The sequence below is a fragment of the Acartia tonsa genome, chromosome 10, assembly GCF_053477335.1.
Source record: "Acartia tonsa isolate MP-2025a chromosome 10, ASM5347733v1, whole genome shotgun sequence".
Classification (NCBI taxonomy): Eukaryota; Metazoa; Arthropoda; class Copepoda; order Calanoida; family Acartiidae; genus Acartia; species Acartia tonsa.
The window spans coordinates 19,234,799-19,256,458 of NC_137269.1; the positions used below are offsets into that span (position 1 = coordinate 19,234,799).

The following is a 21,660-nucleotide window of genomic DNA, read 5'->3' on the forward strand; positions in this document are numbered from 1 at the left end:
AAGTATACAATTCTAAATTTAAATTATTATATTTGATTTTTAACTTTCTACGAATAGCTACATTAAAGAATTTTTTGATATTCTAAAATTAAAGAGAAATAAGGAGCAGTTAATTAATTAGTTGACAAGACAAATTTAACAATAATTTTGAAACGTTGTTTTCATAAATCCGTAGAAATTTTGGTAATTTACAAATAAAAGAGCTTGATTCTTGATTTAAACCTGATAGCCAAGAATAATTTAAAGATTACAAAACCTTAATAAAACTCGCTTATTTTTCTTTCTTGCAATAGATTTTCAATTTCACCTGTCGTTTCTTCGCCTGCGATATTATACCGTTTTCCTACTATTTTAAAAGAAAATAACTTTGTTACTTTTCAGAAACAATTTTATATAAAAATAGGGAATTAATGTAAATGAACAAGATATATATAGCCCATTATGATTCTATTCAGTAAGTAGTAGAATGTATGCGTGTATGTCCGCATTATTACTGACATTAATAGCCCTAATGTACCTAACAAAAATAAAAATAGATTAATAATTATTTCTCGCATCGTCTTATAAACAGCTTTCCGCGGATATAGAATGATTGTACATTTTTATATTCGTAGAAAGCTGGATATAATACGATGCTAGACATAGTTTTTTCGTATGGATGAGAACCGGTTCCTATCCACCGGATTCGAATGAATACGAGAAATCTTATTAAATTCTGGGGCACATGAGTGAAGGGGGAAAGTCTACCCTTCAAGTTTAAAAATTAAAAAAATATGTTTCTTATTTCTATGATCGATTACTTTTGGGAGGGTATGGTACCTTTACCAAAAAAAGTCATAAACCTTACTGGAATCATTGTAAAAGGAGAATCATATCGGTTTAGCCATTAGCGAGATAACTCAATACACACACATACAGACATCCTGTTACTTCCAAACACTGACGTATCATTTAATAAATCCAAAATCACAAGTGAAGTTTATTATATGGATTGTTCAAATGTTTAAATTATGGTGCGCTGAAGTAATATGGCTTCCCTCTACCAAAAGATATGAACTGGTTCTGTTATTCATTAGTTAACAACGATGGTTTGTAAGATTAAACCTTGACTTGGTCGTATATAGTAACAATATGAAAATTGGGTTAGGTAGATCCCTGATAGTAATATTATATCGAAATGTCTCTAGAAAAAAATATAATTTTATATTTTACTTTCAGATAAACCCAATATTGTTGAATAATCATTTTATTAAACTAAATGTAGTTAAGAATAAAAGATATTAAAAATGCCTGCTATAGATCCTGGCAAACTGTTGAGCACCCTGAGTGTTCTCCTAGGCACACATGGAGGAATCAAGTCACAGGAAGAGGTCAGTAGTAATCAATCTGCTAGAGGTCTCTAGGGGCAATTGAAGGAAGGGGGGGGGGTATATTTACCCTTCACCTTTAATTTAAGTTTTAAAAGGAAAAAAAAGATAAAATAAAATTGTGGAGCGGTATTTTAAGCTACAGATACACAAAGACACAGACAGAAAACAGCTTTTATATATAGGATGACCAACAGAGCAAACAAGAATCAAACATATTGCTATTAACTTTGTATATCATATTTCTGATACAACAATATAATTTAAGGCTATGCTTAATAAAAAAAAATTAGAAATATGTAGGTAATCTATTTAATAAAAATTCTTTACATTAAGAATTATTTTACATATCATGACGCTATTTAAATAAAAAATTATTTAAAACAAAAGACAAAAGTGTAAAAAAAAACCTAGAAAATGAATTTTATAAATCTGTAATTAACACACAAGACAGTAAAATCTTTTTATTTGTAAGTTTTAATTCATTTCTGATTTTGTATGTTTTGTTTCAGGTGGAGAGGTTGGTGACCTTGATGGACAAGTTCTCCAGGAAAATGGTCTCCAAGGTATTCGTATGTTACAAAAGGTCTAATTTACAAAAGATGCAATTTACAAAAGATCTAATACTACAAAATGTCTTATTCTACAAAAGGTCTAATGTTCCAAAAGGTCTTATGCTACAAAACGTTAAATGCTACAAAAGGTCTAATCCTACAAATGTCTTAATAATACAAAAGGTCTAATATTACAAAAGGTCTAATGCTACAAAAGGTCAAATGTTACAAAAGACCTAATCTTTTGTAGCATGAGACGTTTTGTAAACAAGACTTTACATAGCATTAGACATTTTGTAAATAAATTAGATCTTACGTAATTACCTATTTCTTGTGTAGCAACTGCAATTGTATCTTTTCAATATTGGTTTTAAGCAAGTTAATTAGTTCTTTTCATATCCAATATTCAAATTTTAATGGATAGGTATTTGATATCATATTTCATTTTTTTACTATATAAAGCAGTATGATTTTTTGTCTTAAGCTTTCGATTTTAATATCTACTGAATCAAATGCACGGGTTCTCTTTTTTAGGTAATCTTTACAAAGGTCCTGTGGTGGTTTTAGGCTATTTTATTTTCAGATTTAAGTATTTGTATTGTTTTACGCTTTTTTAAGCCGCTAGTAATGTATATAAAAACTAATTAAAGAAAATTAAAATTGTAAATGTTAAGGTTGTGTATATCAACATCCTGAAGGCCACAAAACCAGATGTTTTGGAGAAATTTCTGTCAGAAAAAGGATGGATTCTGGTTAATAACTGGTAAGCTTTAACAGTTAATCATTTGTAAAATAAGGTTTTATTGTCTTGGCTTGGTTTTGGCTACTTGATTTCTTGATGCTAAAGGTCTTTTTATGCATAAGCGTTCAGAAGGGGGGTGTCAAAACTTCCTTAAATTAAAATTTGGTAATTCCCTCCTTCCCCTTTCTTAACACCCCCTGGTGAAACACTGTGCACGTTATTGAGTTTTTTTGTTTCTTTAGTAGTTTTGTGTTAAAAAATATACATATACCTATCTATATTTAAAGAGGTCATACAGACAGACAAACGGTGTTGCTTTAAAAGACCTACACACATTAGACCTACACTCATAAGACCTAAATTCATAAGTTTTACACTGACATAAGACCTAATATGAAATAATACCTACACTGACATAAGACATAAGACCTACACTAAGCTATAAAAATTGGAAATAATTTTAATGAATATAATAGATTTGAAATCTGCATAAAATTTTAAGGATTTTTTTATAAAATTCGTTTTTTATATAATTCATTATTTAAAAGCGCAAATTCAATTTAAGGTAATAAATTTTGACCAATAGGATAGGTGGATTGGAAACTACCTGCCCTCTAATTGGTTGAATGATGTACGTCACTTAAGCTTCTCCAATCAGGGCGCAGATAGTTTTCAATCCACCAATCACAGATTATTTAACTTAATTTGTATTTGCGCTTATAGATAAAGAATTATACAAAAAACGAATTTTATAAAAATTCCTTAAAAGTTTATGCAGATTTCAAATCTATTATATTCATTAAAATTCTTTCCAATTTTTATAGCTTAACCTGTAGCCAAAACGTGTAAAAATATTTAACAAAACTTTTAATATTGTTTTTACAATTTTTAGGTTAGGTTAGGTTATAGGCTAAGGGGCTGAGCGCTGCGGCCATGACCTTTATTAACATAAATTATTTTATAATAAATTATATGTCTTTAGGTCTTATGAGTGTAGGTCTTATGAGTGTAGGTCTTATTTCATATTAGGTCTTATGAATGTAGGTCTTATATTAATTAGGTCTTATGAGTGTAGGTCTTATATTAATTAGGTCTTATGAGTGTAGGTCTTATGAAGCAACACCAGACAAACACCCGTGTAAATTCTTTAGTATTTATAATTGTTTAGGATTTATTGATTTTATTGATTCTTTAATATGTTAAATCGGAATTTGCTCTTCTTTAAATTTTTCAAAGATTTTTTTTCTGTTATAGATACTCTGTAATTAGAGTATTTTCACGGCAACAAGCAAGTTCCATAAAAATGACTATAATTGTTACTGATTTTAAAACTTTGATAATATGAAATGCTTAAATTGAAAAAAAAGGTATATGTTATTTTAGGTAGTCGGTATCCGCAAATTTTCTTTTATTTTTCCATCAGGGACGTCAAAGCTTTTTATTTTAGCGGGGATAAAATTAGGGGTTTCAAAGGTTTTCTAATGTATTTTTTTTTAAATAGAAGGGTAAAATAATGGGTTTCAAAGTTTGTTTACTTCATTATTTGTTTTTTTCCCAATTTTTATAGTGGGCATAAACATTAAAATAAAACCATATTTTTCTCTTAGGTTTTCCGAGAGTATCAAGGCGTGTAACTGGCCTCTCACACTTGAATTACTCAAGCTCTTCCACATATGTCCTATGACTATTGACAGGTATGTTTTTGGGGGAGAGGGGGGACAATGGGCTGTCCCAAAGGTTTTATGATAACGTATTCTTATTCGTTGGCCTAACAACTTTGGGGACTTATACTTATTTTGTTTTGTGTTAAAACCACTAATTTTAACCTTCAGAAGGGGTAATTTTGTGTGTCATCATTGGGGATGTACATCAATTTATTGGCCATTTTCTTATACCTTTAGATTCCTGGGTTGATCAAGTATATACGAAAGCAAATATATAAAGAAAGATATCATTAAAGAAATTTATTCAGCCACTAAAGTTAAATGTTTCTAAAGAAATTTCATAAAAATAATAATGTTATTCTATTCATTTCTTCTCTTTATTCTCTATTTACCTATCTAATCTAAATAGAGAACATATTAGTTTATAAGTTAGGATAGGTGAAGTCATGTTTTTTGATAAAAAGTAAGCAGGGGCTAAGAACTTGGAGTTTGAAGCAGTGAATGATTTGATGTAAACATTTTAGAATAGCTACATTACCTCATACAAAGAGGGAGGTCATTTTCTAGTAAATCCCGTAAAGGTGTGTGTTATAAGGCCTAAAAATAGTAGTAGAACAATAAGGTGCTCTATATATTTGTATTCCCTATTGAATAGAACAATAGGGAAGAAATTTTTTTTTTTTTTTTTGATAACCATACCTGGAATATCTTTAAAAAATACGAAATTTCTATCAAACGCTTTGTTTGGCTCAAACTGACACAAATAAAAAAAAATATAATTATAATAAATCAACCTGTAAAGAATGACTTCTTCCTTTGTTTAATGGTATAGATTGTTCTTAACCTTTACCTTGTACCTATATAAAACATTATTATTATAATTATATTTTTTTTAAATTTTTGTCAGTTTGAGCCAAACAAAGCGTATTTCGTATTTTTTAAAGATATTCCAGGTACGGTTATCAAAAAAAAAAAAAAAATTTTCCTATTGTTCTATTCAATAGGGAATACAAATATATAGAGCACCTTATTGTTCTACTACTATTTTTAGGCCTTATAACACACACCTTTACGGGATTTACTAGAAAATGACCTCCCTCTTTTTAAGAAAAAAATTATTTTCAGATTGCGAGAGAACTCTGAAACAAATTCTCCGCCTAAACTGGTGAGACAATTGGCTCACAATGCCCCTAATATTGAGAAAGATGTCAGTGATTTGGCAAAAGAGGTAAAATTTCCCTTGAAATATAATCCAGGGCATTTTATTGGTTTATCTTAGTGAATTTTAATAGGAGATACCTACTCAGGAAGGGAGATAATCTATAACCAAAAAGACAGTTATCAAAGACAAATTTAAAAAAAAATGGGGGAAATTTATTAATTGTACATTGTCCCATACCTGTTCTCTGATTTCATTCATGTGGTAACATTTTGTTGTTGTAAATCTTTAAAATCCCTGACCATGGAGGAACGTATTGACCAATATCTAAAAACTATATTAGCAACCTAAATTCTTCTGTTACAATATCCACGTATTCTATATCTATATATAAAATATTTCAGGTTCTTGATAAATGGATGACTGTGATACAATGCCCTCCTAGCAACCCAAGCAATAAAGTTCCTGCTGCTCCTCTGCCGACACGCGGCAACCGCGGCCTAGCCACTGCACGTGCTGGCACCGCCGGTGCCGGCCAATTGTCCACAACACCTTCCCCAACTCCCGGCGACCGGCCGGACGACGGACGTGTGATAGTTACTGTGTTCACCGAAACTGTTGAAATTGTTCGGCTCCTTAACATGCAATGTCAGGCGCTTGAACAACAGGAACCGCAGTTTTGGAACGGTCGTGGCGGTTTGGCGGACAAGGCACGAATAAAGTATGAAAAGGCTGCAGCGGCAGCTGCTAAAAAGCCACGTGTAGCCGCTGTTAAAAAGGCGCCTAAATTAGTGATGAAAATTACAAATCCAGCTGCTGATAACACTGTTGACACAATAGTAGCTGGCGCAGGAAAGGATTATTAACCTGTAAACTAAGTTTAAACATTAAAGCCACTTTTTTGAGCTATTTTTGAAGTAGGTATAAAATATTAAACATAAAATAAAAGATAAACATGATGATTTTAATTTGATTTAAAGATCCAACTTTGAGGTTTATTACCTTTTTAATTGCAGAAAACTTAGATGTATATTAAGCAATTTTGAAATTTATCAGCAGTAGGTACTTCTTCGGATTTTTATATAATGCTTATTTAGTCGCTATCGAAGTTTTCTCATCAGCTTTAAGTTAATTATCCTTGAACTGTAGGTATGCTAGATCCTCTGTTAGATGATGGACCTGAGTTGACCAGCGCTCTAGACAAGGACGATACAGATTATGCACCAGATCAGAGCGACGCAGGAATGTTGTACATTTCAACCATATTTCTTTCTTCATATTTAATCAAAAATTTTACCTATTGCAGTAGGCAACTAATAACTCGTAATAATACATGTTAATAAAGGAATTAGGATTTAGGTATTTTTGTACTTATCATATATGCTCTAATATTAGAAGAACTACTTCCTTTACAATTCTTAACCAGTCAAATTAAGTTCCTCTTTTTTTGTAGATAATTTTCCTTAGGACTTAGGTATTGAAAATATTTTAACAACAAAACAATTTTGATAGCAAGATTTTTGTTAGACGTTTAAATAAATTCTTTGAGTTGTCTTATGGCAGTAAATACTTTGTTATGAGGTTCTATCAATTAGCGTGGGTTAAAGTCAAGGAAGTCCAAGCTTTTTTTATTTTTTTAGGGGGGGGGGTAAAAAATTAAAAATTAAATTTTTGGGGGATAATCTATATATCATAGAGACAAGGACGTCCAAGCTTTTTTTCATTTGGTGGGCGGGCGGAAGGGGGGTAAAAATTAAAAAAAATTTGGGGGTGCTTTGCTTTCGGTACTCTCAAATTCATTTGGGGGGGGGGTGTAATCATCCCTTTACCCCCCCCCCCCCTTGGACGTCCCTGGTTAGAGTAAGACACTAGTCATACTCATAAGCTGTCAAGGGTTAGGTACCTAAAAGGGGATATTGATCTGACAATTGATGTTGAATCATTCATCTAGTATAATCTCATTAGATCTTGCATAAAACATTCCTTTTTATCGCATATTATACTAAAAACGCCTCTGTGTAGTCATTACCACAACAATACTGAAAAATGTACAACTTTCGGTGACGTAGAAGACGAAGATTTGGAGGAGAGTGATGATGAATTGGCTGAAATAATGGCCAGGGCGGACAGAGCTGTCAACAGGAATGTTCTTGTTCATAGAAAATATCAGATTTGATTGCAAGCATTTCTATATAAAAGACACACAAGCCTTTTTTAAAGTCTAATTACTTTATTTTATTCATATTTTAATTTTCCAAACAATAACCATTTGTTTTTGTTACATTTTTCTTTCCTTTTTTAGTTAGGTAGGTACCTATCATAATATATTGATCTTTTTTGCTTGATTAAAAAAGTCCTATTTATTTATGCTTGAGCAGTTTTATGAACAAAAACTTTTTTAACAGGGACAGGAAGTTTCCAAGTACCATCAGCCGTCCAGCCCAACACAAACTACAAAATAAATCTTCTGTCAACAAACTTATCAAAAAAGAAGATTCCGCCAATTCGCCTTCTAGTCCGTCTGCCAACGAAGTCAAGAAAATGGAAACTGGAGACAAGAGTTCAATTGTGAAGGATGAACTCTCCCAAGAAGTTGATGATTTGCTCAAGGATGATAAAGATGAGAAGTCTATTAAAAAAGAAAATCTAAATTCTTTGGATGTTCTTAAAGATTTTGCTGATGGTGTTGCCAAAGAGCTTGAGAAAAAGAAGGAGCTTGAAAGAGAGAAGGAGAGACAAAAAGAAAAAGAAAGAGCCAAGGAGAGGTCTAAAGAGAAAGAAAATAAGAAAGAGAAGAGCTCAAGTTCAAGCCATAGTAGTGATAAAAAGAAAGACAAACACCGGGATAAAGACAGAGAAAGAGATAAAGAAAGAGAGAGACAAAGAGAGGAAAGAAGACGTCGTGAAAAGGAAGAGAGAAGAAGAAAAGAGAAGGAAAAGGAGAGGGAGAGGATAAGACGTGAACCAAAACCTTTTAAAGAAACAGAAATGAGAAATGGTCTTGACAGCAAACAAAAGGAGAAAATTAAAGAAGTTGTCCAACGGTTGAAGGATGAGTCTTTGTCCAAGAAAAAGGATAACAGTTCTAGTCCTACTTCAGAAAAACCTAAAGTGATAAAAAAAGACATACCTACCGTGGACAAAGCACCTAAATCAAGTCTTTCATTTGACGCTCTCATGAATGCTATGGACACAACCAAAAAGACTGTAAAAGCTCCGCCCATAAAGAACAAAAATAGAGACTTACTCGCTTCTTTTAGCACGACTCCAATGCCTGTTGCCAAAAAAGATTCTAAGCCTGACAAAGAACTGCCAAACCTTAAGGATATATTCAACATGAGAACTGAAGATAAATCCTCTAAAATTATTCCAGCCGCCGATTTTCTAAAGGAGCGTAGCAAGTCATTAAAACGGCCAGCAGACACTGCCTTGGAGGCACCAAAGTTGAAAATCAAGTCCCCATCTCAACTCAAAGAATCCAATGGGTTTGGAGACTTTTTGAGCAATATTATGAAGGATGATATACAGCCAAAGAAGAAGGTTATCAAGATTGCTGAACTTAAGCAAAAGACTGAGGAGGAAGAAAGAGCTCTTGCTGCCAAGAAGAAGGAGGAAGAAGAGAAGGCTGAAAGTAATAAGTCTGAACCTGAGTCTATCAGCAGTGGGTTAAGTTTCTACAGAGATACACTTGAGGAAGGAAACAATGATGATGCCAGATCTAATTCACCCGATGATTATTCTGAAGAAGCTACCAAGAAAGCCTCACCTAAGCCCGAGGACATTCCTCTTGAAGAACAAGTACCCAGGGTTGTCAGAGGTCAGCTAGTCATAGCCAGAGGCACATTTAGGTCCAGGAAGAAGGTGACATGGCCTGAGGATGATGCTAACATTGTTGCTGTCAAATACTTTGAGCTTGATGAAAATGAACGTGTCAACGTCAATAAGCTTAAATTTGAAGAGATGCGAAAGAAAGAATTTGAGCTTGAAAAGAATGCTTTGAAGCAGCAGACAAAGCTAGCTGGTGAGGAAGCCAGGCCTTGGCCAAAACTTGCTTCCTGTGATTTTGTAGCCCCAGAGGTTGAGTACGGAAGTCAAAGTTTAGAAAAGAATGCTCAATTGCAACGGGAGGGATCTGTGCTGCAAGCTTTGTGGTTCAACAATACACCATGCAATCCCAGTGAACCTGACAACTCTAGCACAGTCAAGTTTGAATGCAAAGATATTCCTCTAGAAGATGATGATCAAGAAGAAACTTTTCAGGATTACTCCAAAGAAAATTGGCCTGATCCAGTGAAAGATATGCTGGCACCAACTAATACACAAGATCTTATTTTTGAAAATCTCCAGAAAATGATGGGTACAGGAAACTTGCAGATGCCAAATAGGCCAGTTGTTGGTATTGCATCAGAAATGGAGTTGTACAAACAAGGATTGTTGCCTGAACCTCCTAAACATTTAATGGATGAGAATAACTTACCTGATGATGCGTATGATGGTGGGATGGAGATGTATGACCAGTATGAAGAACCTTATCAAGGTTATGAAGATGAAACTATGTTGCCAGGCGCAGGAATGCCTATGGATTACCAAGGCGGCAACCAGTGGCCGCCAGGACCTTTCCCGCCGCAGCAGTCAGGATACGGGGGAGGCCCAATGCCCCAACAAAGATCTAATTGGAGGGGTGGATTCAGAGGATTTCCACCCAGAGGGGGACGGGGTGGTAATTATGGAGATAATAGAGGTCGTGGCTTTGATTCTCGTGGTGGGGGCCGTGGCTTTGACACTAGAGGTCGCGGCTTTGATTCTAGAGGCCGAGGCGGGGGAGGCGGCTATAATGATTCTCGCGGCAAGCGCGGCCGTGTCTGTAGGTATTGGGAGGCCAAAGGTTTCTGCAGAGAAGGTGATAACTGTCTGTATCAACATCCTCCAAAAAGATAGAAGTAGGAGTGAAATTGATTGATAGGTTGTTATCAAATGAGAATTCAATCTTATATTTTTTTGTTGTATCTCATTCTTACTCAAGAAAACTGCATAATCAAAAAAATGTGTTTGCAAGGCATGAAAATTCATTTTTCTAAAAATCTTTTTTACATATTTGTTATTAATTTTAAGTGCCTTATTGATGTTACAAACTTATTAAATGGAAATGTGAAAATTGTGTGAAAACGGCAGTTGATCAAATTATGCCTAAACATCTGAAAAATGAGGGAAGCATTTAAATGAATTTATCCCTATATTGTTCTCTAATAAATTAAAAACTATGGTAGAATCGCACTTTCGCTCCCTGCCTTGTTCTAATATAAATGAGCTCTGCTATTCAAAGGCATTGCAGATTTTGATAATCAAATGGTTGTCAAAAGTGATATTTTTTGTACCTTATAATGTATCAATAACTTATATGAATAAATGTTAAACAAAATATTGTTTTTTATGATCTACAACATATCTATCTTAATCTCAATTTTATCTCCATCTTTCCAACTTGATGCAAAGAAATTATGATTTATTTTACCATAATTTAGCATTGTGTTGGTAGAATAATTTTTTCTAGTATGGCTTTGAAACCGATTGATATCTGGTGGATTAGAACCGGGCCTCAGCCATAATTAAAAATAATCATGAATAGCATCGTATTATGTCCTGTTTTCTAGGAATATATAAATGTACAATCATAATTATGCATTTTATATCCGCAGAAAGCTGTTTATAATACGATGCGAAAATTAACTATTCTGGCCCCTTAAAAGAGTTTGGTACCTAATGAAAAATAAAATACTTAAGAAGGTTTGTGTTCTAACCATCAAAGATTGAACAAAAATTAAAAGCTGAAAGAAATAACAAATCAAATGGTACAGAATTTTAAATAAATTAGTTTGGTTAGAAATTAGCAGAACAAGGATGACAACATCTATATAAAAGCGAAACTCTGAAATGTTAAGACATTAACACTTTTAGAGTGTTAGATCTGAAATAGCAGAATTATATTTTTAGGCCTTGATTTTAGCTATGCTTCGCTTATACCATTGAACCTTGTTATTATAATAATAAGAATCAATATCCAAAAAATCAGATAAATAGAATAATTAGGTACATAACAATATTGTCAAAATGATTAAAAATCAACATGTTAAATTGCACACTTTGGTAACTATTGCCTATTAAGTTGCTAAATCATACTTAACTATTATATGAATCATCATACAAAGTGTAAAATCATTAGGACAATTTTAACATGTCCAAATTGACGTAAAGAGCCAACTGCTCCGGACGGACGGACCTACCCTAAATATAGAAAAGCTTTGCTTTTACAAAGGAATTATAGAAACTAAAGGTTTGTTGAATTATAAAGCTAAGAAATAGAATAATCCCCAGAAATTTAATAACAATCAACACTTTAGTTTAAACTATTTACTGCGCCTATAGCCTCAAGGGGCTTCTCTTCAAGAGGGGTAGGGTAATCAACTTCAGTTAAAAAAGTGTCACTAACTGGAGCAATGCAATATTTATAGTTTGTCATTATAACATAATACGAATTAATCAAAATAGATTCCCCCCGGCAAACCCAAGCTCAAGTTTCATGGTGCTTTCTCTCAAATTTCTATTGAAAATCGGTCCCTAATCCCTTGTTTCTAAAATTAATTGAAAACCAGGATTGTAGGTGGTTAATTCTCTTTATGCACAAACTCGCGAGGGATCCAACCCCTGTAGGCAAGTCATGCCTGCGGTGTCTCAATACTACGGGGTTACCCTGTTCCCATTATAATCTAACCTAATTTAGACAATACACAATAACATACTTATTTTCAACTTATTTCAAAAACTAAAATATGGTTTGGATTAAAAAAAAGGCTCATCCTATTACTCGGAATAATTTAATTATAGCCACCAAGCGAAATAAATCTAAAATATTAAATGGGTTGCAGATAAAAAGGTCCTTAATTTAACTATCTAGTATCTAACCAAAATTTGGTTCAAGTACACAAAAATTGACTTGCGTGTTCCCGTCCTCATGAGGTAATTCAAGATTAGCCGTACATAAAAACATTTAGTTATTCCATCCATCTTTGAAATATCTTTATATCACCCTATTCTATTTAAAACAAGAACAACTTTTGTGGGTGGAGGCGTAGCTTTCTATATTAACAAATCTTTAAATTTTTCAGTTCTAAATGAGTATTCCATTTTTCATGAAAAAATTATTGAAAGTTTGTTCATAGAATTGGAGTTAAGCAACAAGAAAAAACTTGTTATTGGTAATTTTTACAGACCCCCTAGCACTGGGGTAAACAATCTTACACCTAATATGCAAATAGAGTTATTTTTGGAACATTTTCAAGGCATTTTAGACTCTATTACGGAGCAAAAATGTAAAGCAATTCTTTGTGGAGACTTTAATTTAGATTTGTTTGCTTACAATTTAATGTACATAATTATACAGCTGATTTTGTCAGCATGCTTTTTATCGCTGGCTTTCTGCAGCTGATCTCTAACCCTACAAGAGTCTCAGCCCATAACAATACAGCTACGCTTATTGACCACATCTGGACAAATGATATTAAGGATCAAATGGTTTCTGGAGTAATAACTACTTATTTGAGCGACCATTTCTCAACTTTTCATCTTATTAGCACTAATAAACATAAGACAAACCCAAAAGTAATTTCCTCTCGAGATTTTTCTGACGTTAATATTGAAAGCTTTAAAGATGACTTAAGTAATTTGTCTTTTAATGAAGTCTATGAAAAAAATAACCCCACAGAAAGCTATGCTATCTTCCAAAACTTATTTCAAGCTTCTTTTGAGAGAAATATTCCTGTTAAGGAAGTTAGATTTAATAAAAACTACCACATGATCCAAAATTGGATGACCAAAGGTATATTAAGGTCTAGGAATAAGAAATTTGAATTACAATCTAGATTAGCAAAAGTTCCAACAACTGAGAATAAGGAATTCATGTATACTAAATATAAAAATGTTTGTAACAAAGTTCTTAAAACTGCAAAAAAGTTATATTATAGTAATCTACTTGTCTCCAACCAAAACAATCTTAAAAAGAGTTGGCAAATTATTAAAGATGTCGCTGGTTTAAACTCAAAAAGAAAATTTTCATCTAATAAGATTATTGTCGATGGTAATGAGATCATTGGTGATAAGAACATAGGAGAGGCATTTAATACGCATTTTTCTAGCATTGCTTTTAACATTCGATAGGCTATACCCCCTACTGAGAGATCCCCTAACTCTTATCTTGAAGAAACTGGCAACCTATTTAACAATATCATCTTTTTTATTGAAAAAAGTCGTTTCACAAAATCTAGATCCTTTATGTCATATTTTCAATAAATCAATTGAACTTGGCTCTGTACCTGAACAATTTAAAAATATTTCCCAGTGGTTTAGGGCTAATCAAATGTCTTTACATCTCAACAAAACAAAATTCACTATATTTTATCCTACTCCCTCCCTTATTCCGTGGAATGAAATCAATCTCTATTTTGATGATAATGATCCAAATACCCTTAACCCTAACCCTTTACTTAGACATAGAATTTAAATAATTTAAGTTTCATGTTATCTATTATTTTTTTTATAATTTTTTCTTATCTGCAAAGGCTACTTAATATTACCTCGAGAGAGATTGTTTAGTCCTTTGACACGAATTTTGAATGTGAATAATATTATCTTTATTATTAAACTGTAAGTAATCATGATCAATTTTATTGTTTGTTTGTGATTATGTATATATATTTTTTTGTATGTGTCTTAAATTAAATATTTCATTTCATTTTCATTTCATAAGACTAGAATAATTTGATAACAAATTTAATTATTGACGTTTACAATACAAAAATTTAAGATAAGAAAATGCACTGTATATATATTTTATGAAATTTATAAGTATTTAATTTATTTCTTTTAAAACCAATAAAAGCATATTTGAATGGAAGAAGGGAAATTTTCAGTCTGGTTTAGAAAGGGATCTTGAAATATTCAGTCTGGTTTAGAAAGGGATCTTGAAATATTCAGTCTGGTTTAGAAAGGGATCATGAAATATTCAGTCTGCTTTAGAAAGGAATCATGAAATATTCAGTCTGGTTTAGAAAGGAATCATGAAATATTCAGTCTGCTTTAGAAAGGAATCCTGAAATATTCAGTCTGGTTTAGAAAGGGATCTTGAAATATTCTGTCTGGTTTAGAAAGGGATCTTGAAATATTCAGTCTGACTCTGCATGGTTTAGAAAGGGATCTTGAAATATTCAGCCTGGTTTAGAAAGGAATCTTGAAATATTCAGTCTGGTTTAGAAAGGGATCTTGAAATATTCTGTCTGGTTTAGAAAGGGATCTTGAAATATTCACTCTGGTCTAGAAAGGAATCTTGAAATATTCAGTCTGGTTTAGAAAGGGATCTTGAAATATTCAGTCTGGTTTAGAAAGGGACCTTGAAATATTCAGTCTGGTTTAGAGAGGGATCTTGAAATATTCAGTCTGGTTTAGAAAGGAATCTTGAAATATTCAGTCTGGTTTAGAAAGGAATCTTGAAATATTCAGTCTAGTTTAGAAAGGGTTCTTGAAATATTCAGTCTGGTTTAGAAAGGGATCTTGAAATATTCAGTCTGGTTTAGAAAGGGATCTTAAAATATTCAGTCTGGTTTAGAAAGGGATCATGAAATATTCAGTCTGGTTTAGGAAGGGATCTTGAAATATTCAGTCTGGTTAGGAAAGGGATCATGAAATATTCAGTCTGCTTTAGAAAGGAATAATGAAATATTCAGTCTGGTTTAGAAAAGGATCCTGAAATATTCAGTCCGGTTTAGAAAGAAATCTTGAAATATTCAGTCTGGTTTAGAAAGGGTTCTTGAAATATTCAGTCTGGTTTAGAAAGGAATCTTGAAATATTCAGTCTGATTTAGAAAGGAATCATGAAATATTCAGTCTGCTTTAGAAAGGAATCATGAAATATTCAGTCTGCTTTAGAAAGGAATCATGAAATATTCAGTCTGGTTTAGAAAGGGTTGATGAAATATTCAGTCTGCATGGTTTAGAAAGGGATCTTGAAATATTCAGTCTGGTTTAGAAAGGGATCTTGAAAGATTCAGTCTGGTTTAGAAAGGGATCTTGAAAGATTCACTCTGGTTTAGAAAGGGATCTTGAAATATTCAGTCTGGTTTAGAAAGGGATCTTGAAATATTCAGTCTGACTCTGCATGGTTTAGAAAGGGATCTTGAAATATTCAGCCTGGTTTAGAAAGGAATCTTGAAATATTCAGTCTGGTTTAGAAAGGGATCTTGAAATATTCTGTCTGGTTTAGAAAGGGATCTTGAAATATTCACTCTGGTTTAGAAAGGAATCTTGAAATATTCAGTCTGGTTTAGAAAGGGACCTTGAAATATTCAGTCTGGTTTAGAAAGGGATCTTGAGGGATAAGACAATGGGCGATAAAGTGATGTACAATAGTGATAAACAAAATTATTAGTTTTAAAGTTTGGACTCTGCACAATTGAACCAACAAATCAAGCTTCAATAATAGTTCCCAAAGTTCTTATCCAGTGAATGGGAGAGAATGATTATAAAGCATTGAGTAGCATTATAATTTACAGTTCCCGCCTTCCTTAAGTTATAGCTGACTATCCCCAGTTTTACTCTCATCAAAACAAGGATGACAACATCCATAAGTAGCGAAGCTAAAAAATTATGGATGGACAATGACATCCGGAAAAATGATTTATAGAGCAGTGTCATAGAGTATAAACATTTAACTTGATAAAATAAATCAAATTCACAAAAACTTAAAAATCTAAAACATTTCAGCTCAGATGGACATTCAAAATTATAGAGTAGCTTCGTTTCTAAAGATATATTCCCGGATATAAAAAATAAAACTTATCAAATTTGCGTTAATTTACGTCAGCTAGTAGGTTTTTTTTAGTTTGCACAAAATTATACAACAATATCATTTTTAACGCGAAGCTTTGCTACATTTATGGTCTGTTCTCCCGTCCACAATGGATAGATCTTATTTCAAATTTAGGTATGTCATAATCGTCCTCTACTTTTCATTCCATATAGCATGAATAGTATATTTTTGTTTAGACATATATCTATAAAAATATTAATATGTGCTAGTATCCAGGAATAAGGTATAACCAACAAGGGAATTAAATCTAAAATAATATTTGGGGGGCAAATGGAGAGGTCGTCAATTTTACGATGTGTTGCCCCCCAACGACAGCTGAAAAACACGTATAGGTTTCGTGATTTTTTCCCGAATTAATTTCGTTATTGGTATGAGCTGGCTAGTATCTATAAAATTATGTATTTGGTGATTACAAGAAATATGTTTGTATTGATGTATTATTTATCTAGCTTCGTTATCATGAATGAATTCATCTTTTTTCGTCTTATTTAATACTTATATTTGCGGGAATTTTTGTTTAATGAAATCTTCCAATTTTCAACATTTACAAAACAGCCTGCTTTATTGCATCAAGATCCATGACAGATCTATATAGGAAATAAATGTCTATTTATGAGCTCAAGTTTTCCAAGCGATAAATGTTTAAAACTCTAAGTGCTCCAATAATTCATAATAAACTCTCATTGACCAGAACGATAAGCCCCATTATTGTACTGTATGAAGAATAAATACATTTTTTTATTTCATGTTGCTATTTGAATTATATTGAAGTATTAAATTTCTATCCATAAAACAGAAAATTTAAATTAATAATATAGTAAATAAAAGAAAACTTAGTTTAAAAATAATTTGATACTAGCGCTATGTGCGTAATGTTGTCAGATATTGAACTAAAATTTAACAGTTAACTGAACATTTTAACCCTTTCAGGACGATAATTTGAAATAAAAAATATTAAGATTCTAAAAAGGTTTAAAGAAAGAAATCGTCAGGGAGAAGATAATGGAAGAATAGGGTTAATAGTCAGAAATTAGATAACCAAAAGAAAGTAAATAAAACATTGAATAAACCTAGTTAATAGCGAGATAATTATATCAAGCCCAACTCTAGTATTATTATAAAAGTTAAAGAAGGGCTATTGTTTTAAAATATTTCTACCATTTGTTTATAATTGTTTCCTAAGGGCTGTCTACAAACAGTATTCTGTACTTTTACATAAGAAGTAGATTTGTTCTGTCTGTACTTAAGATCTCCCTAACTACTGGATTGGTCTGGCTCTGCTTGATGGTGACGCTTTTTTATAGGTTCCGATGAAGTTTTCATTTTTCTAATTGAAATAACCCATCTGAGATTCCTAGCATCTCTATAATTATCCGCTTCCCTCACTAACTGACTACTTCTAATAGAAATGTTGTTGTATATCTATATTAGAGTATATGCTACTAGAGTGACATTAGAGTTAAAGCTATTACGAGTATATTTTAGATAACATCCTTTTTATCTTTTTTAATTGTCCAATTTTTTATATTTTTTCCATAGCGGTGTCAGAATAAATTTACCATATATTTTGTACTTTTTATATGTTGTTAAATATAAACCTTTTAAAAACTGTTTTTGTCCCTTAAATATAAATATCAATATCTCTTTCTCCCTCTCTCTATAAATATAAAGTATTGAATTCATTCTATGTTATTCATGAAAATTATACATATATAAATCTAGGTATTTGTGACCGTTTTCGACCTTGTTTTTTTTTACAGAAAAACGCTAAAAATTATTTTATAATTAGATAGGTAATGTAAACTATTATGCAATTGTGCATTTAATTTTTTGTAAGTACACTATACTAGAAATTAATAAACAAAACCCTATTCAACAATATTATAATTTCAATAAATTGAACATAATATGGGTGAAAATCTTACTGTAGTGGCCAGACAGGATTTAGGCTAGTTGCGCTACTTTACAATTTATCATTTTTGTTAAATTTTGTATAAACTTATGAATTGGTTTTCATATAAGATAGGATTCCTTTCTTAAATAAAAACCGAAAGGAAAAGAAAAAGTGGATGGGGGTTAATTCTTGGGGCGATTCATAATGGGAGGGTGAATCTTAACTGTGAAGAAAAACAAAATCGATCAAGCAGTTAGCGAGATCCTTTGCTACACACACAAAAATATATATTTATGATGATTCTATATAAGAGATTATAATATTTTTTGACGTTTTATTTTTTCTTTTGTTTGGAGAACCCCTTAGTCCTAAATCAGGATAGAATCAAAATTACTTAAGTATAAAATTAAGTTGAGTTTACATGAGAAATGCTTAAATATAATTTTTGATAATTTACGACTCATGATATCATAAATATGCAGAAACATGATAATAGGACAATCATATATTTTGTTTTATAAATCACAATATTACATATTTTACCCGTTTTTTTACTGCTGAAAGCTCATTATATGTTTTTAAAAATAATTTAGGTTTTTCTTATTGTGGTCACCACGATTAAACACGTTAAAGATGGTTCCTACTTCTGCTATGTCATTGGAGAAATTAATAGGTAGAGTATTTACTAAAACAAGCGCAACTTATTACCATGCACAGTTTGAACTTTCAGACAAAGGTAGTGCAATCAAAGAGTTAGTTGCCTATTGGGTGTCACAATATCCCGGATGTTTATACAGAAAAGGAGAGATTGACTCCCCTTGTTTATCGTTGGTTGTTGGACCTGACGTTTAAGTTCATGGACAGCAGCTCATTGTTAGATATAGGGAAAAAAGCCTCAAGATATAAAAAAAACCTTGTAAAACAATCAATAAGAGGATATTAAAAAGTTAAACGTTGCGAGTTTCCTCAATGTGAATCAATCCACGTGAAGGTTTTTTATTTTGTATGCATTAGCTTTATCTTTTCAATAACAAATTTAATAAAAATTCTCAAGTACGTAAATGGAAGATAAAAACAAGGATGAACATATTTATATGTAGAGAAACAATTATAAGGTTATTTTAATGGTATCTATGACGGAACACTGAAACCACCTTCTCTTAATTTAAAATTTTTAAGAAATAGTTGGTGCTTTCTTTCAAATTACCTAGCGAGCAAAGAACCCCCCCCCCCCCTCCAATAAATCAAAAATAAAATGAGAAAAATTGCTATCCATTTATTTACAAATATGCTTTAGAAGTTTAATAAATTCTTATATAAAAGTATATTTGTCTGTGTGTACCTAAGGCTCTTGTTAACTACTTAACCGTTATGGTTTATTACAATTTTGGGGGAGGGTACCACTACCTTTCTAAGAGATATCAATCTGAAAAAATCTTAAATGGAAGGTTGGGTTGATTTACCCCCCCCCCCCCCCCTTACTTTTGTACCACTAGCTATCAATCAGCTAAAGTTAATTAAAGAGAAACTTTGATTTTGAATAAGGAAGATAACATTTTATATAAAAGGTTGAGATAAAGTGTTTGTTTTATCATTCAACCTAGAGCAACAACAAAGCAAACTACTGAAGAAAATGAAGGTCGCAATTGTATTGGCATGTGTTCTGGCCATGGTTGCCGCAGCTCCCAAGACAGGTAATTGTATTTGCATGTGTTCTGGCCATGGTTACCGCAGCTCCCAAGTCAGGTAATTATATTGGCATGTGTTCTGGCTATGGTTGCCGCAGTTCCCAAGTCAGGTAATTGTATTGGCATGTGTTCAGGCCTTGGTTGCCACAGCTACAAAGTCAGTTATTGTATTGGCATGTGTTCTGGCCATGGTTGCCGCAGCTCCCAAGTCAGGTAATTATATTAGCGTTTTGGTCATGGTTGCCACAGATACCAAGGCAGGTAATTGTATTGGCATGTGTTCTGGTCATGGTTGCCGCAGCTCCCAAGTCAGGTAATTATATTGGCATGTGTTCTGGCCATGGTTGCCACAGCTCCCAAATCAGGTAATTAAATAAAAATCATAAGAATGAGATTCTTTAACTTTTTATATACTTATCAATGCAATTTATATCTATTCAAGAGTTTTCTTTTTATCTCACTTCATTCCACTATATCTATAAATCTCTGAACCCCATTACATATATCTATGTGTATTTAGGAAACCAGCTGACCTGTGATATCTGTGTCGACATAATGGTTGATATCGATGAGTTCATCACCTCAGAAACTACTGAAGCAGAAATTATTGCCTTCGTTCAACAGGTAAAACTAAATAAACAGCAAGGATGGAATCCATAAAAGCGAAGCTACAACTATTAGACAGTCGGTCAAACTAACTTTTACAAACACAGAATGACTGTAGTAGTAGGAATCATCATTTCAAATAAAAATCAGTAGGACAATTCTAGCAATTATGTTCTATTGATTATACCTTACAAATTAAGTCACCATCATGACATGTTTTAAATTAATAGGACACTTTTTGCAATATATGACTGGCTGACTATCAAAATTCAAATATGTATTGCTGTTGATGTAAAATTATTTTTAGCCGTTTATGATATGTATAAATAATTTTAGGTGTGTGCCGCCGTTGGATCCTTGATTGACGGGTTCGAGGCCACCTGCAACTTCCTGATCCAATCTCAACTGCCAGCCATCATTGAAGCTTTCGTTCATGATAACTTGGATCCCACTCAGGTAAACATATATATCCTTATATAAAAGTAACAGGTTGTATGTCTGCCTTTGTGTACCGCAGGATCTCTCTTACCGATATGTTTCTTCTTTATAGTGTAGCTTCTTATAGGTCCAGCGAAGATTTATAACATTTATGTGGAAGGATAACACAACCCTAACAAGGGAAATATAAAAATATTATCCCACTAAAAATTTGTACCTTCTATTGCCTTCTATAGGGGCCACTAGAGAAATATATAAATCTTTACTGAGTTATAATTTTATTATTATTGAAATACAATATAGTGAATTACTTTCATATTTTTAATAATTATCTAATTTAGGTGTGTACCGATATCCTGTATGCCTGCCCTTAAACTCAAATTTAAAGATTATAGTACAATAAATATATTTTTAATAACATATTTTCTTATTTGATATACGAGACTATTCTTTTAAGTAGCGAAGCTACTCTATAATTCACTTTGTATTTCCTTTAGTCAGTCTGTCCGTAACGCTATGGGTAAAATACGATTTTCTCGGCTGCTATTGAAGATAGACGGATGAAATTTTTGTTGAAGATTCCCTGAAATAATGAGCATCAAGTGTATAATTTACTTTTTCCGTCAGCCTGTC

At 32.3% G+C, this 21,660-nt stretch overlaps 2 protein-coding genes across 2 annotated transcripts; both read left to right on the plus strand.

Moving 5' to 3' along the window:
- The first annotated feature begins 1,213 nt into the window (after positions 1 to 1,213).
- Positions 1,214 to 10,566, plus strand: LOC145330468 (uncharacterized). The gene is made up of 8 exons (XM_080175101.1): positions 1,214 to 1,370; positions 1,880 to 1,933; positions 2,596 to 2,684; positions 4,271 to 4,357; positions 5,453 to 5,555; positions 5,891 to 6,350; positions 6,636 to 6,735; positions 7,841 to 10,566. The coding sequence occupies exons 1-8, from the start codon at positions 1,287 to 1,289 to the stop codon at positions 10,422 to 10,424; spliced, it is 3,561 nt and encodes a 1,186-aa protein (XP_080031227.1). The 5' UTR covers positions 1,214 to 1,286; the 3' UTR covers positions 10,425 to 10,566.
- Positions 10,567 to 19,832: 9,266 nt separating this feature from the next.
- Positions 19,833 to 21,447, plus strand: LOC145330492 (prosaposin-like). Its single transcript, XM_080175120.1, has 4 exons — positions 19,833 to 19,989; positions 20,504 to 20,607; positions 20,926 to 21,045; positions 21,369 to 21,447. The coding sequence occupies exons 1-4, from the start codon at positions 19,929 to 19,931 to the stop codon at positions 21,399 to 21,401; spliced, it is 318 nt and encodes a 105-aa protein (XP_080031246.1). The 5' UTR covers positions 19,833 to 19,928; the 3' UTR covers positions 21,402 to 21,447.
- Positions 21,448 to 21,660: the final 213 nt, after the last annotated feature.

Bases quoted from the DNA above. Each gene is read 5' to 3' on its own strand.
- LOC145330468 (XM_080175101.1), top strand. From the start codon at position 1,287: ATGCCTGCTATAGATCCTGGCAAACTGTTGAGCACCCTGAGTGTTCTC. The intron at 4,358-5,452 runs GTATGTTTTTGG...AATTATTTTCAG, and splicing joins TGTCCTATGACTATTGACAG to ATTGCGAGAGAACTCTGAAA. The intron at 6,351-6,635 runs AACCTGTAAACT...CTTGAACTGTAG, and splicing joins TGGCGCAGGAAAGGATTATT to GTATGCTAGATCCTCTGTTA.
- LOC145330492 (XM_080175120.1), top strand. From the start codon at position 19,929: ATGAAGGTCGCAATTGTATTGGCATGTGTTCTGGCCATGGTTGCCGCA. The intron at 19,990-20,503 runs GTAATTGTATTT...ATGTGTATTTAG, and splicing joins TGCCGCAGCTCCCAAGACAG to GAAACCAGCTGACCTGTGAT. The intron at 20,608-20,925 runs GTAAAACTAAAT...AAATAATTTTAG, and splicing joins TTATTGCCTTCGTTCAACAG to GTGTGTGCCGCCGTTGGATC.